The sequence below is a fragment of the Geotrypetes seraphini genome, chromosome 4, assembly GCF_902459505.1.
Source record: "Geotrypetes seraphini chromosome 4, aGeoSer1.1, whole genome shotgun sequence".
In the NCBI taxonomy this organism is placed as follows: domain Eukaryota; kingdom Metazoa; phylum Chordata; class Amphibia; order Gymnophiona; family Dermophiidae; genus Geotrypetes; species Geotrypetes seraphini.
This window is the reverse complement of record NC_047087.1, coordinates 297,665,847-297,684,846: the sequence shown is the minus strand read 5'-3', so window position 1 is coordinate 297,684,846 and position 19,000 is coordinate 297,665,847. Positions and strand designations below refer to the sequence as shown.

The 19,000-nt window shown below is 42.2% G+C and overlaps 1 protein-coding gene across 1 annotated transcript in view; it reads left to right on the top strand.

The window, feature by feature from the left end:
* COL17A1 (collagen type XVII alpha 1 chain) overlaps positions 1-18,549 on the top strand; it is a 204,586-nt gene extending 186,037 nt beyond the window's left edge. Inside the window, exons 51-55 of the mRNA XM_033943541.1 lie at positions 2,175-2,381; positions 6,218-6,364; positions 12,199-12,270; positions 17,821-17,883; positions 18,474-18,549. Coding sequence (XP_033799432.1) covers positions 2,175-2,381; positions 6,218-6,364; positions 12,199-12,270; positions 17,821-17,883; positions 18,474-18,523 — 539 coding nt within the window. The 3' untranslated portion in view covers positions 18,524-18,549. The remainder of the gene's footprint in view (positions 1-2,174; positions 2,382-6,217; positions 6,365-12,198; positions 12,271-17,820; positions 17,884-18,473) is intronic.
* The last annotated feature ends 451 nt before the right edge of the window (positions 18,550-19,000 follow it).

Genomic DNA, 19,000 nt, shown 5'->3' with positions numbered 1-19,000 from the left:
GCGGGAGGGGAGGACGCGTGCCTGCGTCCTCATCATGATGGCACCTAGGGCAAATCGCCCCTCCCCCCTTACTTTATCATTGGGCCTAGTGGTTAGTGCAGCAGCCTGAGAATAGGGGAGCCAGGGTCAATTCCCATTCCTTGTGACTCTGGGCAAGTTCCTTAACTCTGCAGTGCCCCAAGTACAAAATTAGTGCCTATATATATATATATATATGTAAACCACTTTGATTGGAACCACAGAAAGGCAGTATATCAAGTCTCATTCCCTTATGACCCCTCTCAAATAAAATCTGGGCAAGTCGCTTAACTCTCCACTGCCCCAGGTACAAAATTATTATCTGCATATAATATGTAAATCCATGCTGGTTGTAACCACAGAAAGGCAAACCCCTATTTAATCCACTATGGAGGTTGCTCTGTAAATGGGTGCCTTCCCATAGGTGGCCCAATGCTGCATGAGAGCCTATTCTGTAATGACATCTGGGTTCCCAGATTCCCTTATAGAGTTCTAGCATAAGCTGGCATTGGTGTACCTGTAGTTACAAGTGCCATAATGCAGCTTGGGTGTGCTTCATTACTCTGTTCTCTTAGTTGCACGTGTAAGAAGCAGTCTTGCCTATGCCCTTCCCATGTGCACACCTAGGGTTGCCATATTTTACATATGTAAAATCTAGACACCCCCCCCTAGACCCGCCCCCAAGGCCCACCCAATTACATCCATTCCTGCCCTGTTAAGCCCATAGCACGCCCCAGCCCCTCCCCCCCTGAACCTGCTCATCTTGGTCGGGAGGGCATCCGCCCATGCGCGGATGCCCCTCCCAATAGAAACATAGAGTATGACGGCAGAAAAGGGCCATCGGCCCAACAAATCTGCCCACTCTAAGAACCCTCCCCCCCAATCACTCCCTCGAAGTGAACCCTCATGCTTATCCCATTTTTTCTTAAAATCGAGCAAGTTGCTGGCCTCATTTACCTGAAGTGGAAGATTATTCCAGCGATCAACCACCCTTTCGGTGAAGAAATACTTCCTAGTGTCCCCATGAAATCTCCCACCCTTGATCTGCTTTTCAAAATCCAGACAAAGTGCCAGGTTTTGAAAAGCCGTCCAGACACCTGGACATGCCCTCTAAAAAGAGGACATGTCCAGGTAAATCTGGACTTCTGGTAACCCTATGCACACCCCATTGTATGTCCACACAATGCCACTTCCATACGCCCTTACAGAATAACGCTCAGTTGATATGCTACTACTTACATGTGTGCCATTTTCTGGTATACTCGTTCACTCAAGTGGCAACGCATCCATAAGTGGCCAGTTATAATAATAATAATTATTATTTATTTCTTATATACCGCTATACCGTGAAGTTCGAAGCGGTTTACAATAAAGATACATTTGACAGTACATGGGATAGAAACGGTTTACAATAAAAATACATTTAGTCATGGGATGCAAGTGGTTTACATTAAAGATTCATTTTGTCAGTACATGGGATACAAGTGGGTTACAGTAAAGATATATTTAGTTGCCCTTCCACCTCAGAGTTGCCCGAATCCTTTTAGCACTGGAATTCACAGGCCATGCATGCTCAGAACTTTACACTAGGCTCTGTGCTCGGGGAGAGCCATTCCTTCTCACTGCTGTCAGATGGCATCACCCATGTGTGCTCAATCCTGTTGTCTATGGCAAGGACCTGCTTTCCTGTTTCCAGTCTCTCTTCAGGGCTGCATAAGAGAAGACTGAATACACACATGCCAGGTTCTGGGTGGTACTATTACCTAGGACTCACAGTGACAGCACCTAGGGCAGTGTCTGTTAAAAAAAAAAAAAGCCTTGACTGGTTGTAAAATGGACTCATGAGATTCTAGTCTAGCTCTGACTGGACTGGAAATCTAATGGGCAGAAGGAATCTTATATGCCAAAAAATATATAGAGCGTGTAGGTTCTCAACCCAGTCTACGGGGCACACATTGAAGAGGATACATGCAAATCTCTCTTAGGCATATTTATTGTGGATATATTGAAACCCCAGCTGGCTGGATGTGTTCAGAAGATTGGGTTGAGACCCCCTGATACAGAGAGAAGGCAGACAGACAAACAGAAATGATTGGCATCTGTGGTCATATTACAGGCACTAAACTCTAATAATGCATGCTGGGTTTTTTTTCTAGGTGACAGTGTCCGAGGGTACATTTCAGGACCCCCTGGACCTCCAGGGCCTCAAGGACCACCAGGCCAAAAAGGAGATAGTGGAATTTTGTCATCTTCGTCATCACTGTCATCCTCATCACGGTCATCCTCATCCTCGTTATCATCTTCATCGCTTTCATCACTGGATTACAGTGAGATATCGAGCCGGGTGGTTGAAAACATACAGAGTAAGTTGGAGACCAGGCTTGCTTCCTTTCATCTTTTTTGATAGCCAGCGGCTGCAATAATATGGACTAGGACTACCCTTATCTTTTGTTCCCCCGCCCTTGAAAAAGAGTTCCGAAACGCGTCGGGAAGGGGAACCGATAAGGATTTAAGATAAGTGATACACTTTTAAATCTATACTTAAATTATAAATAAGTTATAAATAAAGGAAAAACAGCAATTAAAAATACAAATATAAATACTTTCCAATAGTGGGGAATAATGAAGAATCCCAAAACCACTGACTCGCTTTGAGTAGGTGGAATCAGAATTCCCATTGGATTGTATAGTTTGCTCTGAGTGGAATTTGTGATTTGCACTTTCATTGATAGCTAGTAGTGAGTCAATTATTTTTGGTAGATTTAATCTTGTGAGGCATTAGCCTTACCCCTTACTCTTCTCTTCTATATATAAGTTCATGTAAACCTTTTTCTTTCCTTTTCTTCCTATATTTTAAGTTCTTGTAAACCGTACCGAGCTCCACATCCGTGGAGATGATGCGGTATATAAACTTAAGATTTAGTTTAGTTTAGTTAATTCTAGATACGATACCAGAAGAAATGGCTGCTTGAACATTCCAGGCTCATGCTAATATCAGAGACATCAAAGAAGATGTAAAGCCAAACCGATTAGTATGACCTCATGAAACCATACTGCCCCAGATTTTTGTATATGGCACACACCCAATTTGCATGCACAATTTGAGTAACAAACCAATTAGTACCAATAATTGAGCTCTAATAATCAATTATCAGTGCTAATTGGCGATAATTAGACTCCCTATGCACATTTTGCTAAGTGCTGTCCTATTAAGATGGGCACATAAATTCTTGTGCATGGATCTGAAAGGGGGTGTTGCCATGGGAGGGTCATGAGTGTTCCAAGAATTTGCATGCACAGTTACTGAGTAGGACTTTTCTGCACCTAATTTAGGCATGGGGACAGTTGATGTAAATTAGAGAATGACATAGGGTTAAATTTTTCCCTGTCCCCAAGGGAACTAATTTTCCCGTCCTGGAAAGATTTTTTCTGTCCTTGCCCCATTCCTGCAAGCTCTGTCCTTATCTGCACAAGCTTCAAACACTTTAAAATCCTAAGTAGCAACATTCTAGAGCTCAGATTGTGATGTCATAATGCCTCATTCAACCAATGCCTAAGCTCCGTCCTCAGCTGCACAAGCCTCAAACACTTTAAAATCATAAGTAGCAACATTCTAGAGTTCAGATTGTGATGTCATATTGCCTCATTCCACCAATGTCTAAGCTCCATCCTCTTCTGCAGATGCCTCAAACACTTTACAATTATAAGTAGCAACATTCTAGAGTTCAGATTGTGATGTCATATTGCCTCATTCCACCAATGTCTAAGCTCCATCCTCTTCTGCAGATGCCTCAAACACTTTACAATTATAAGTAGCAACATTTTAGAGCTCAGATTGTGATGTCATAATGCCTTATTCAACCAATGCCTAAGCTCCGTCCTCAGCTGCACAAGCCTCAAACACTTTAAAATCATATGTAGCAACATTCTAGAGCTCAGATTGTGATGTCATAACGCCTCGTTCCACCAATGCCTAAGGTCCGTCCTCATCTGCACAAGCCTCAAACACTTTAAAATCTTAAGTGTTTGAGGCTTGTGCGGTTAAGGCAGAGCTTACAGGAATGGGGCATGGACAGCAACAAAACTCACAGGGACGGGATGGGGAAATTGAGTTCCTGTGGGGAGTCATTCTCTAGTGTAAATCCTCACGCCTAAAAAAAGTTAGGCACGGATCCCAACCCTAGATGCTATTCTATAAATGACATCCACTCGGAGCACTGTTTATAAAACAATGTTTAGCACTCAGTTTTTGTGGTGAGCAGAGGAAGCGCTGGTAAACAGGCTGCTTCTGGCCAGTCCTGGCAGGGCCTTTCCTCTGCCATGTCCGAAATGACCGGTGCTTACTCTGCTCACTGCTTTCAGTGAGTGAGTGAGTGATAGTTGTCAGACCGGCTCTGTTGTTTTGGGGAACGGAGGGTTGTCAGGACTGATTGCCTGCTGCTTCAGGAAGGGAGAGAGAGAGATTTATGTGGCTTCCGCAATGCTTCTGGAGCTGGAGGGAGAGAGAGAGAAAGAGAGAGATTTATATGGCTGCTGCAATGTTTTGGGAGCTGGAGGGAGATTTGTGGCTGCTGCTGGGGCTGGAGTGAAGATGGGAGGGGAGGTTGTTGGGTCAGGAGCATGACTTATGACATTGTCTGAGGAGCATGGGAGACTTTTTTCCCCCAACAAATATTTTGCCGGTTGGTTGAATACCGGGTTAGCTGAGATTCTAGTGTATATCTGTGCTAGTAATACATGGGTTATCAACCCAGCCCTTAGGACACAGCATGCCAGTCTAGTTTTCAGGATATTCAGTAAGAAATATGCATGAGATATAACATAGTAGATGACAGCAGATAAAGACCTGAATGGTCCATCCAGATATAATAGATCTACATAATGAATTGCCTATATTGTAAGCAATTTCTAGCATAAGAGTGGATAGCGTAGCCGGTTTTAAGAAAAGTTTGGACAATTTCCTGGAGGAAAAGTCCATAGTCTGTTATTGAGAAAAACATGGGGGATGCCACTGCTTGCCCTGGATCGTTAGCATGGAATGTTGCTACTCTTTGGGATTCTAGAATCTTGCTGCTCTGGGGATTCTGTATGGAATGTTGCTACTCTTTGGGGTTCTGGAATCTTGGTTACTCTGAGATAATGGAATGTTGCTACTCTTTGGGATTCTAGAATCTTGCTACTCTGGGGATTCTGTATGGAATGTTGCTACTCTTTGGGTTCTGGAATCTTAGTTACTCTGAGATAATGGAATGTTGCTACTCTTTGGGATTCTAGAATCTTGCTACTCTGGGGATTCTGTATGGAATGTTGCTACTCTTTGGGTTCTGGAATCTTAGTTACTCTGAGATAATGGAATGTTGCTACTCTTTGGGATTCTAGAAACTTGCTACTCTGGGGATTCTGTATGGAATGTTGCTACTCTTTGGGGTTCTGGAATCTTGGTTACTCTGAGATAATGGAATGTTGCTACTCTTTGGGATTCTAGAATCTTGCTACTCTTTGGGGATTCTGCATGGAATGTTACTACTTATTGGCTTTTGGCCAGGTACTAGTGACCTGGATTGGCTACCATGAGACCAGGCTACTGGGCTTGATAGACCATTGGTCTGAGCCAGTAAGGCTGTTCTTATGTTCTTATCCATTGTGAATATACTGAAATTAAGACCACTTGGAGTGTTTTCCAAGGCTGGTTTGGAGCTCATTACCTCATCAGTATAGTGTTTTGTAATAACATTTCCAAGAACTAATTAATGTTTATAAACTAGATTGTGTATGCTGACAGCAATTGGGGCAGGGGAAGTAAGTTTGTAAAGCATTTTCCACATAAATAAGGTTGCCAAACTGGATCCAGATTTGCCATGTATTGCATTTAAATAGTCATTATAAAATCTGTTTGTTTTTTTGATACTATCACAAAAAGAGGCAACAGATGTGAAAATAAAATGGTGACAAAAATAAAATTATCAAAAAAATGCATTTTCATTTACCTCAAAACTAACCCATAACTAATTAATTGAGATTATGGTTAACAAGGCTCACTTCATACACTAAGAATCTACTACATGAAGAAACATTAATTATATTAATACAGACAAGAATCGAATGGAATAAAATCAAGATGGGTCAAAATAAATGCAAGTTTTAAAATGTTATCTTCCATTTGTTTTTTGTGTCTTAAAATATCATTTTAATATTTCAGATCAAGGGCTGCTTCATGACATTACTTACACTGTGCAAGGAATTCCAGGCTTACCTGGACCTCCAGGGCCTTCTGGGAGACCTGGAATCAGCAGAGTATTTGCAGCATACGGAAATGTTACCGAGGATCTCATGGACTTTTTCAGAGGTAAGAGAAACCTTTTCCCTTTCCCCTCTGTTCATTACTAAAATGATGCCGAGTTGCCAGTATTTGGGAGACCTCTGTAGTAATGAACCACTTACCAGATGTAATTAGACGCTGGTTTATTTACCGACACATTGAACTTAAACAAATCTTGTCTTAAAGTTACTGAAGCTGGACAAAGTTTAAATCCAATTCTACAAGGCTATGCGAGATTTCAATATCCACATAATATATATTACAACATCAGAGTAGTGGTGTACTTAGTATATTTCACACCTGGGGACGATCATTTTTTTAACACCTTTCTCCTCTATATAAAAAATATATTTTTAGCAATAGTCCACAAGTCACACAACAGGGGTGCACCTAGGAAAAGGCAGCATTTTAAACCCTGCAGTGAGCACTAGAACATCAGTACATCCAATGTAAAACTAAACAAGCTAGATTAATGCACACCAATCCTGCAGAGTCAATGCTAACAGAAAACTACGTCCTTTTCATACACTTCAAAAAAATAATCACCTTATTTCCACATAAATAAACAACCAAATACTTTTATGGTCACACAGTGACTCTAGGTTTCTAAGTGAACGCTCAGACCCATAACCAAACTCTAGTGAAAAGTCACGGAGTCAGTTATAATAGAGACCATCACAGCAAGTTCACTGTCTCTGCCACCTGCTAATAACATACAAGGAAAAGATAGGCAACTTATCTGAATGCAGGATGGCAGTGCTGTTGCTCTTTCACTGCTCCGGGTACATATTTAAAGTACTAACACATTGCAACTGCCATAAGCTGTTAAACCCCCCCCAACCCGGGCTTCACGATTGGCTTCCTCAGGAGGGGTACTGCAAAGGAAAAACAATAACATTCTAACCACCTTCTACTGTGACAACAGGGTCAGGGCGAACTAGAAACCCAAGACTAATAAATGCATTCACACTAAATGTTTCAAAACCTTTCAAATACTATTAAATAGGCTTACCAGGGACCGGACACTCTTTCACCCGGCTGACAGGCAACTCTAGCGATGTCGAAACCCGAAGCTCCAGCCAACCAGGGTCAACCATGATGTCAGACGCTGGGGGCGGAGCTTCGATGATGTCACAGAATTTAAACAAACTTTAAATCTGAAACCAATCTATTTCATTATTTAAGCCCATTGGAGCTAGAGTTTGCCAATTGTAGATGAATCGATGTAACAGGTATTGAAACATGTTTCCTGTTTTTTTTCCAAGCTTTAATTAATACTGTATATTGGACCTGTTCAATGGTGTGACCTCCCTCCAACCAATGACTAACCAAGGGAGCTGTATTCTGCTGGCACCGAATATTTCTGAGATGTTCAGCATTGCAAACCTGAATGACTCTCCTTGTCTGACCTATGTAATATTTACCACACGGGCATATAATACAATATACCATGGCCTGAGAAGTACAGTCGGTGCCAGTTTTTGGAAAAAAACATTTTCCCTTAGTACCAGGTATTGTCAAATGGTCAGTGCTCAAGACATGCTGGCAGTACGTACAATGCCCACATTGGGTATGGGGAACCAAGTCCTCATCATCTCTAACACCCTTGTGTTTTAATATCTCTGCCAAATTACGGCCACGAGTAAACGCAAACAGGGGTATTTTTTGAAAACCTGCAGCACTGACCGTTTGACAATAATCTGCCGAATGTTATAACTAAGGTTGGAGAAAGGCAACACACACACACTAAATCATGGTCATCTTGACGCTACTTGGGTTGAAATAACCACTCCCACTGGCAACACCCTCACCCAGTATGGGATAAGTAATCACAAACTAAAAATAGAAATGTGTAGATAAAAGAGTCTTCTATGGCTTTTATGGGAGATCTGCATCTCCAACTGCCTGTTACTTGGCACTGTTGCTTTCGTTCAACATCAAGTTACGTAAAGCAGCCATTTTACTATCTGCCAATTAAAGGGTTAAACCAGGAGTGTCCAATGTCGGTCCTCGAGGGCCGCAATCCAGTCGGGTTTTCAGGATTTCCCCAATGAATATGCATGAGATCTATGTGCATGCACTGCTTTCAATGCATATTCATTGGGGAAATCCTGAAAACCCGACTGGATTGCGGCCCTCGAGGACCGACATTGGACACCCCTGGGTTAAACTGAACTGCCAAGAAGCCAGACTCTGCATACAATGCAATACCACAGAAACAGAAACAGTGACACATGTTCCCTAATATTGTGCAAAATATAAAGATAGCAGATATAAATTTGAAAAAAAGACAAATAATAATCATCACTTTACAAATTAACAAATAGAAATAAAACAAAAAAAGGAAAAATAAGAAAATACCTTTTTATTTCACTAATACATTTCACTAATACATTTCAAGTAGCTTTTAGAGGGCAAAATCTCTTTCCTCGGGTCAATAGATTATAATGCTGTTACGGTATCCTGTCCTGACCTAAAAAGATGACCTTATTTCCATTTTCTATTTAAAACATTTATCAATACAGCTACAATACTACTTTAATCTAAAGCAACAAATTTTTTTTTCTACTTTTTGTTATTTCTGCTTTAATTATCTCTTCTTTCGATCCAGCTTCTGTCTTCTCTCTCTGCCCCTTCCATCCACTGTTTGTCCTCTTTATTTCCCCCTTCAATATGCCATCTTCCCTCTTTTTATGCTCCTTTCATAAACTATCGTGTACCCCCTTCTCGCTTTTATACATGTTTAATTTCAGCTTCATCCCCTCCCTTTTTTCTCTCTTTCCACCCCTTCCTCCATGCTTTGGCATCTCTCTCTTCTCCTTTCTTTCCCACACCACCCCAAGGTCTGGCATTTGTCTCCTTCCCTTTCCTCCATGCCATGTATCTGTCTCCTCTCCTTCCTTTCTCTACATGCCCTGACGTCTCTCTCCTCTCCCTCCCTTCCATCTATCCCTCCCCTCCCATGCTATGGCATCTTCTCTTCTTTCCTGCACTGACATCTCTCCTTTTCCTCCCTCTCTATGCTCTGGCTTCTTATTCCTTTTCCTCTGGTCTGGCATCTGTGTCTCCTTCTCTTCCCTCCACCCATGCCCTGACATCTCTCCCTCCTCCTCAATGGTCTGGTATCTCCTTTATCTCCTTCCTTTCCCTCCATTCATTCCCCATGGTCTGGCATCTCTCTCTCCGCTCCCTTCCCTGGTCTTCCTTCTCTCTCCCCCCAATCAGGTACAGCATTTCTCTCCTCCCCTCTTCTGATGGATACCTCCCACCCCCCTCTCTTTCTGTCACCCCCTTCCCATCAGCAGTACAGCCTTCACAACTTGATACTCATGCTGGCGTCAGGCCTTCCTCTCTACTAGTCCCACCTATTTAAGGTTACTTTATGGTTCCAGAAAAAGGAGGATGGATTGAAACATCCAGGTATTACTTCCATTGCAAGCAATGGAAGTAAGTAGGCCAAATTAAGACATCTGGGTTTTACTTCCACTGCTTTCAATGGAAGTAAAACCCGGATGTCTCAATCCGTCCTACTTTTTCTGGAGCCATATGGTAACACCTGCTTTCCATTTCCATAAAGGCAGGACCCGGCAGAGAGGAAGGCCCAATGCCAGTAGAGCAGCAAGTTGTGAAGGCTATTTCTGCCGGAAGGGGAAGAAGTTCCTGACCATGACATTGGCCTTCGGAGCACCCCTTTATGGGGTGAGAAGGGTCTCCAAACCTTCCCACTATAGCAAGCCAAATATGGATTTTCAGGCCTGATTCCTTCCTTCCTGATTTCAGTCTCTTGTAGCAAGTGCCTAAAATGACTAACCTAGGTGGTACAGACAGGCTGAAGCTATAATTTATCGCAGGTGCTCAGCTTCAAGCATAGGCAAATGAAGGGGCTCTCCTTCAAAATGGATGCTCAGATGACAGGAGAGAATCCAAAAGACAATTTTGGCTCCAAAAAGCAGAACTTAAATTCTTTTTGGGGGTGTAGTTACTGCCACCAGTCCACCACTTCCAAAAATCCAAGAGCTACCTTGGCTTCTATTAGAGTCTATTTCCAGAAATTACTAGGAGCCTTTGACATGAGCTTCTGACAGCTACAAGAGTACTGGAGCCAGCAGGTCTGCACCTCTTAACAGTCTTCCTTTGCAACTCCCCATTCCAGAAGTTATATAAAGCTTGAACAGGAAAAACAGGAGGTCAAGAGTACAGCTCTAACTAGGCTGCAGGCAGCTCATGCTTCAAAGAGCTGAAAGCAAAAACCCACAGCACTGATATGTACCTTTTGCAAAGCTGTCAGCTTAAGAAAGCTGCCAGCTATCATTGGACATGAACTGATATCTTAGGAACAGCCAATAGTAAAATATATGTAGGATTACATGTACATTTTCTCTTGCTGTTACAGCAATAAAAACTTTTTATTTCCAGTCAAAATTCCTTCAACTATTACATTCTGGACAGGGCATCCTCAGCACTCTGACTCTTCATCAGTATTTAATACTGAACTGCAAATTAGTGGCCACTAGGCCCTAAGTTTTCCATTATCATTAAATCAGTCATGTTTTTCTGTAGAACACATGGACTTCTCCCTGAAGTAGGCTCCTCCACTAGTTATGTCTTTGTAGGGGTATCCAGGGTTTCTCAACTCCTAGCTGCTGAAGTAGCAGCTAATTTCCAATTCCATAGATATAAACCATTACAAGGCAGCAGGGCTTGTTTTACACACCATACTGGACAGTCCTTCTCTTTCTTTTCTGGTACTCTGTATAATACTCACCTTGGATAGAAATTTTTTTTTTCCCCACAAATCTCTGTCTCTCACCAAGTACCTTCACTCGGAATTCAGTCCCAGATCTTAGCCTGCTTGTCTGACACTCATCACCACCATCTCAAACTTAGGAGGGTCAATATTCAGAAAGAAAAGGGGGGTAAAAACCTTGGGGTCATCTTCAACTCACCTCCACTTTCTCTGCATATCCAAAAAACTACTAAAACACACAGAGGCCCATTTTCAAAGCACTTACACACAAAGTATCGTAGTACCAATGTACTATCAACATTTATTTATTTAATTCATTTTAAAGCCTGTCCTCCCCAATGAGCTCAGAACAGGTACAGGTTTACATAGATAAAAATAATAAAAAGACAGGTTACAGGTTGACAAATGTTCTACAGTTAATTTATACTAAAATAACATACAGGTTTGGACAATTTCCTGAAGGAAAAGTCCATAGTCTGTTATTGAGCCAGACATGGGGGAAGCCACTGGTTACCCTGGATCGATAGCATGGAATCTTGCTACTCTTTGGGGATTCCGTATGGAATGTTGCTACTTTTGGGGGTTTTGCCAGGTACCAGTGACCTGGATTGGCCTCTGTGGAGGATGGGCTACTGGGCTAGATGGACCTTCACAATAAGAAATACCACTCATTTCTGGGATTTTGTAATTGTGGATCAACCAAGTAAATCTCTCTCTCTACTACAGCCTATTCAAAATTGTGTTCCATGACTTATCTTCTTTCAGTGTATTTCTGGCATGCAATTTCTCTTCTCATGTCATACTGTTGGCTCCCCCCTCCACTTCTTCATGCAGTGCAATCTTCACCTACTCATCTAAACTTGTATTTAATAAAGCTACTTATTACCTCACCTCCCTTACACCCTATCTTATTGCCACCATTCATTGAGCAACTTGCCAACTCTTGATCCTGCATATCTTCCCTCTCAAGCCGTAATAATCACAGTGGTCATACTCAATTGTGTAAAATACGTGAACGAGACTAAGTATTCCAGGGACAAGAACAGTCGATATAAATAATGAGTTTTGCTGATCTGCGGTGACATATCTTGCTAACATATGTATTTTTCAACAGTTTATGGCACAATTCCAGGCCCCCCTGGTATCCCAGGTCAGAAAGGAGAGAGAGGATTCCCTGGTCCCAAAGGTGAGAATTTCAAACTCTAGTGCAAACTACTGTATGTATTAAGTAAAGCAGGAACTTGTCTAAGATCCCACATTTCCACTACATGCTGCAATGGGGCTCCTTCCCTGCTTCAACAAATGTCATCATACTTACAGTACCTAAACGTTTCAACTTTGCTGGAATTGCAGAAGGCTTCCTCCTCCTAGAGGCTCCCTCTCTCTAACTGGAGTCTATGTCTCAATTTTAACATTCTGAAGATCTTTATAGCCCAATATATAAGCAAAATCCAGATGAGTTCAAAAGAAAGCTTCCATATCTTCTCAAAGTGGTTTAGTATAGGTTACGTATGACTTCATCATACCATTTTAAGGTTGGATAGTTATTTTGAGTTGTTTCCAAATCTGTTCTGCTGATTCCATGGTAACTTAGGTCTTCAGGATAGCAGTTGAGTTCTATTACGTTTAAGGTTCTAGTCAATTTGCATCTCATTTGATGCTGTTTGGGACAACCCGAATGTTTACTCTACTTTGCCCTCTGCGGCCATGCTAGGGCCACAGCTGTCTGCCTTTGCTGAGGAATGGGCTGATAGCAGCTGACTTGCCACAGAATTGTCAGTCGCTGTAGAACTGCTGAAGTAGATCAGAGGCAGATGCAAAGATGCAGTAATAGGAGTGAGGAGTTGAAACAAAAGCACCTCCTTTCCCACCCCAATCTTCTAACACCAGCTGGGGACTTAAAGGAGACAGCAATAGTACAACACATTAAGCTTTATCATCCTTATGTCCTTCCTGGCATTGAGCATCATCCTTCTCTTCTGCCTAGCTCCAGATATTATGCTTTGTACACATGTGCGAAGATGGCATCCAGGTGCGCTGGAAGAGGAGGATATGGCCCAATGTGTTATACTACCATTGCCCTCCTTTAACCATCACACCACAAGAGGGATTGTGTCAAGGGGGATCTTGGTGGTAGTGGTGATAATGGTAATGTGAGGGCAGCAGCAGGAGGGAAAGATAAGCAAAGAAAGTGATGGTAAAGAACAGTTAAGGGTATCTAAAGAGCAGAAAATGAAGTGGTCATGAGGGAGTAGTAAGAAGAGTAAAAAAAATAGGGGAAAAAGTGGCTAAGGAAATAAATGGGATTGGGAATATGCCAGAAAACATGAGATGATTGGAATGGGTGTGAGTTGGGAGTGAATAGAACAAGGGTGTCAAAGTCCCTCCTCGAGAGCCGCAATCCAGTCAGGTTTTCAGGATTTCCCCAATGAATTTGCATGAGATCTATTTGCATGCACTGCTTTCATTGTATGCTAATAGATTTCATGCATATTCACTGGGGAAATCCTGACTGGATTGTGGCCCTCGAGGAGTGACTTTGACACCCCTGGAGCAGAAGGTGTAGGTCAGGGGTAGGCAACCTTGGGTCTTAAGGGCCACAATCCAGTTGAGTTTTCAGGATTTCCCTACTGAATAGGCATGAGATCTATCTGCATACAATGGAGGCAATACATGTAAATAGGTCTTATATATAATGAGAAAATCCTGAACACATGACTGGGTTGTGGCTCTCCATGCCCAAGGTTGTGTGAAGGGAGAAAAGCGAGTGATGGGATTGAAAATAGGATGTTGGGAGACAGTGATGGGAGCTAAAGGGAGTATGGGAGGGGTAGGGGATCAGACATGGTGCTATGGGGTACAAAGGGGGATTAGAGGTACTGTAGAGTATGAGTAGGGATTGAAGGCATCAAAGGGCTCATTCTTCCCCACAGAACCATCCATCATCCCTCTCCTTCCCCTTATTCACTACTCTTGTCCTCTTTTCCCGGTACTAATCTCCATCTTCTTAAAATACATCAAATAAAGGGGATACAAGGGCCAGAAAATATTTTTATAATATTTTTTTTTAAAGTGTATATATTTTTTTATATTAAGCTATCTAATCTATGAAAATATGTCACATAATATAATTTCTATAGAATTTGCAAACTCTTGCTACAGAACCTTGAAAAGTTGGCTGCATTAAAACCAGAGATGACAGTATGAATACTAAATGTCAAATATAAAATTCACTAGGACTCTAACCCACTCTTTCATCAAGCTAACTGTTGAGCCGTCCGTTCTATTCCTATGTTCGGCAGGCCATTTCGCTCGCACTGCTCAGTAAGGCAGCTTTGATAAAAGGGGGGAGGGGGGAGGATTAAGTGCTTATGAACTATTCTTAACCGAGAACCTTTTGAGAATCTGGAAGATGCATTTAAGAGTTGTAGAACAATAAGAAGCTTGTGTTACTAAAGCACTTTGCTCTTTTGAAAATATCACAAATGAAATTAGGTGGTTTGTGGTGATCATGTGTAAATTGGGTGACGGGACTAAATCGCGCGAGACAACGGCGCGCAGACAACTGAGCGCAAGGTTGACGGCGCGCCGAAGAAAAGCACTATTTTAAAGGGCTCTGATGGGGGGTGTGGGGGGGGGAACCCCCCCACTTTACTTAACAGACATTGCGCTGGCGTTGTGGGGGGGGTTTGGGGAGTTGTAACCCCCCACATTATACTTAAAACTGAACTTTTTCCCTAAAAAACAGGCAAAAAGTTTGGTTTCAAGTATAATGAGGGGGGTTACAACCCCCCAAACCCCCCACAACGCCAGCGTGATGTCTGTTAAGTAAAATAGGGGGGTTCCCCACCAACACCCCCCGTCGGAACCCATTAAAATAGTGCTTTTCTTCGGCACGCTGTCAACCTTGTGCTCAGTTGTGTGCGCTCAGTTGTCGGCACGCCGTTGTCTCGCGCGATTTTGTCTATGAACCGTAAATTGATTGCACTATCCCTACCTCCTGAATTCACTGCAAGCCTGTAAAAAAAAAAAAAAAAAAGCCCTCACTGCTTGGGGTATCGGCAGAAAAGGGAAAAACTGGGCCTATGGTAACTGGGAAGGTAAAGGAGACGCAGCAAATTGAGTTAGGTCAAGTGTTATTTTAAATAGTATTTTTAAAAATCTGTTTTAATTATATATTATAGGGCTGGATAGTTGATTTGACATGGCAAGACTGTTTATGAGCAAACAAAACAAAACTGCAGATCTGTACAAGACGTAGGCAAATTTTATTAATGACAAAAAATGATATGCAAAAAGTAATATGCAAACCCTTTTACCAATTACCAATCAAGGGACCCGACACGGTCCGTGTTTCGGACACACCGGCTTTTTACAGTGAATGATTGAGACGTCGCTTTATCTTTGTTACCATTATACAGTATCTCTGTGATTTTTTTGTTTTCTCCCTCTACTTTTACCATGGACCCCTGACGAAGGTGTGTCCGAAACACGGACCGTGTCGGGTCCCTTGATTGGTAATTGGTAAAAGGGTTTGCATATTATTTTTTGCATATCATTTTTTGTCATTAATAAAATTTGCCTACGTCTTGTACAGATCTGCAGTTTTGTTTTGTTTGCTCAAGACTGTTTATGAATTACTATTATGTTATAGTTGATTTAATAGATGGTCAAATATAATTAATCTTGAATCCACATTGTACCTATATAGTTATTCAATTTTCTATAACATTCTCCCAGGGGAACTCAGAACGGTTTACTTTAATTTATTCAGACACTCGAGCATTTATCCAAGTGGGCTCACTATCTATCTAATGTTCCTGGGGCAATGGGGGGATTAAGTGCTTTGTCCAGGGTCACAAGGATCAGCGTGGGATTTGAACCCACAGCCTCAAGCTGCTGAGGCTGTAGCTTTAACCACTGCGTCACTCTCTCCCCCTAGCCCCAATGTATCTTCCATGTCACATCCATATTGTATCTACCACTATAAAACAAAGCCCTCCTAAAATGTAACCCACCTCTAACTCACCTAGTGAGGATTTTGTGGGATATAAGACCACATATAACATAAGATCCTGTTCCCTGTACTAGACTCCTATTAGATTAGAGAGCATAAAGTGTCGCTGCCTTATTCTTTAATCCAGCTAATGTGAGACTTCATGTTTTTCACCTTTTAACCAAGTAATGTCACATCTACATGTCTAATATCACTCAGATAAAATAAAACAAATTTGCACAAAGATAAACATTGTAATATGAAGCAGTGGCATACCAAGGGGGGGGGGGGGCAGTCCGCCCCAGGTGCGTGCCCTAGGGGGTGCATAGCGGTCAGGGTCCGGAACATCCTGGCTTACTGTTGAGAAAGACCTTCACCTCATCGTGGCTGCAGATGCACCCCCTCCGATGTACTTGGTCTGGAGCAGAGTCAGCAGCCGCGATGAGGTACAGAAAGGTCCCGTGATGAGTACGTCTGCCGGCTCTGCTCTGGAAGAAGTAAGTTACATCGGAGGGGGGGACAGACGCAGGGAGTTGTGATGACTGCGTCTGCCAGGTCCACCCCCTCCAACATAACTTACTAATTGAAGAGGGATGGATGGAGAGAGAAAGAGCAGACATTGGATGGTAGTGGGGAGGGGAGGTCGGAGCCTATGCTAGATGGAAGTGCGGATGGGAGAGATAAGGGAGCAAATGCAGGAAGGAAATGGGAGGAGAGAAAGAGGGGAGCATATGCTAGATGGAAGTGGACAGAGAGAGAAGGTACTTGATGGAAGGGGTAGAGAAAGAGGGCACATGATGGAAGGAGGGGATAAATAAAAGCAGGGCACATGATGGGGGAAAAGGATTGAATTAGTGAAATACTGGAGGGGGTAAGGGAAAGAGGTGGTGAGCTGTAGGTAGACAGTAAAAAAGGAAATTGATGAGAGGGTAGTAAGAACGTAATCTAGACGGATGCAGAAAATAAATTGAAGAGGAAAATGAGGGAAAAAAGGGATTGCAGAGGAAAGGTGTGGGAGAGGGAAGGAAATGAGAGGGATGCCAGACCAATGGAGGTGGAAGGAGAGATGGAAGGGGGAGGCATACAGTTTCTGGAAGGGGCATAGAAGGAGAGAAGATGGCATATAGGGGCAGAGAAACAGCAGATAGTAGATGGAAGGAAGAGAGTGACAAGAAGATGAGGAGAGACATGTGTCACTGTTTCTGTGGTGTTGCATTGTATGCAGAGTCCAGCTTCTTGCTGGTTCAATTTAACCTTTGTCTATGTATTTTATCCCCCCTATTACAAAACCGTGGAGCGTTTTTTAACGCCAGCCGTGATGGTAGTAGCTCTGATGTTCAGAATTCTACCACCATGGCTAAAAACCACACTACAGTTTTGTAAAGGAGGGAGGGGTTAGTTTCTGATTACATATTCCATACTAGGCGAAGGTGTTTTCTGTGTGTTCGGAAGACATGGTTTTCTGTTAGGATTGACTGCCGGATTGATCTGTACTAGCTTGGCTTGTTTAGTTTTATAATGGGTGTATTGATGTACTGTTCACTGCAGTATGTAAGATGCTGCCCTTTCCTAGGTACACTCTTGTGTGACGTTTGGATTGTTACTAAAAATCATGTTTTTCATACAGATGGTGGGGGGGGGGGGGGGAGTGTCAAAAAGCGATGGGCCCCGGGTGCCACATGTGCTAGGTATGCCACTAATATGAAGCAGTGTCTTAACATATTCTAACTATTATTGCAGGTGAGATTGGACTTCAAGGTTTTCAAGGACCTCAAGGGCCAAGGGGTCAGAAAGGACAGAAAGGTATGTTTGGGGTAGGCATGGAATAGCAGTGCTCTCCCCAATTTTGCATGGACTAATGCTGAATCAGTACCCTCATCCAACTGTTAATATGACTTACTTATTTATTGTTCCCCCCAAAAAAAAAAAAAGTAAGAAGATAAACTAATCTAATTTTCTAATTTAATTTATCAAAAAATATTACTAGAAGCTGCCTCAAATAGCTACACTGGGGGATGTCTGTGCGTCTGTAAACAGTTTAAGATCCATGGAAATAGAGTTTCAGCATCTAAAATTGATGCAATAAAAGACCTCATTTTTCTTTTGTATAGGGTTCTTATCTGGAATACTAATAAGAGCATATAGTCCATGAAAAATATATAAGCCATAAAGCACAACTTTGTTTGCTGGACTTGCCTCAATCTGCCAGTTTGACTAGCTGGCAGTTCTTTTCCTGGCTAATTACAAGAACTATGTACCATATGCATACCTGTAGTAGCCCTATTGTGTGTGTTTGTGTTGTTTGGGGGGGGGGGGGGGGTTTTGCATACAGGTGAAGGTGCTTTGAATTTAATTCCTATGCTTAATTATTATTTTTTTTTTTTATCCCTAAGGTGAACAATTCATCCTCAACAGACGGAAAAGAAGAAGTACAGGCTTATGATCTGAGAACACGATTCCACTTGATATAAAAAAAGATCTTACTACCCAGTAGTTTTCCAGTACATCCTGAAGAAAGTTAAGTTGATCTTCAAGGACATCCCATTAGACCTTCTTGCAGCATGATCCACTGGGTGAAGGCTACGACTGGCACATTACTTTCTAATTAAACCTGCATTTGTGTTTTGCTTTCTATGTGATGAGCACATTTGAATGTCCATTTATGACCAGTGGCATCAAACCATATTTAAAAGACATGTTATTTAGATCTTAAAAAGTATCACTCCTCTACATTGAACTCATTATAGTTTAAATTTAGAGAAGTCAGCTTGAAGTATTAAGAAAAAATAAACCTTATCGTCATTACCAAAACTTCCAGGGTTAGCAGTGTTTGTTTCTAGTAGCCAAAATAGCCCAGATTCTGATGCCACTAACAGATTTGTGAAAGCATGAACTTTCAAGGATGACAGTGCGCAAAAGA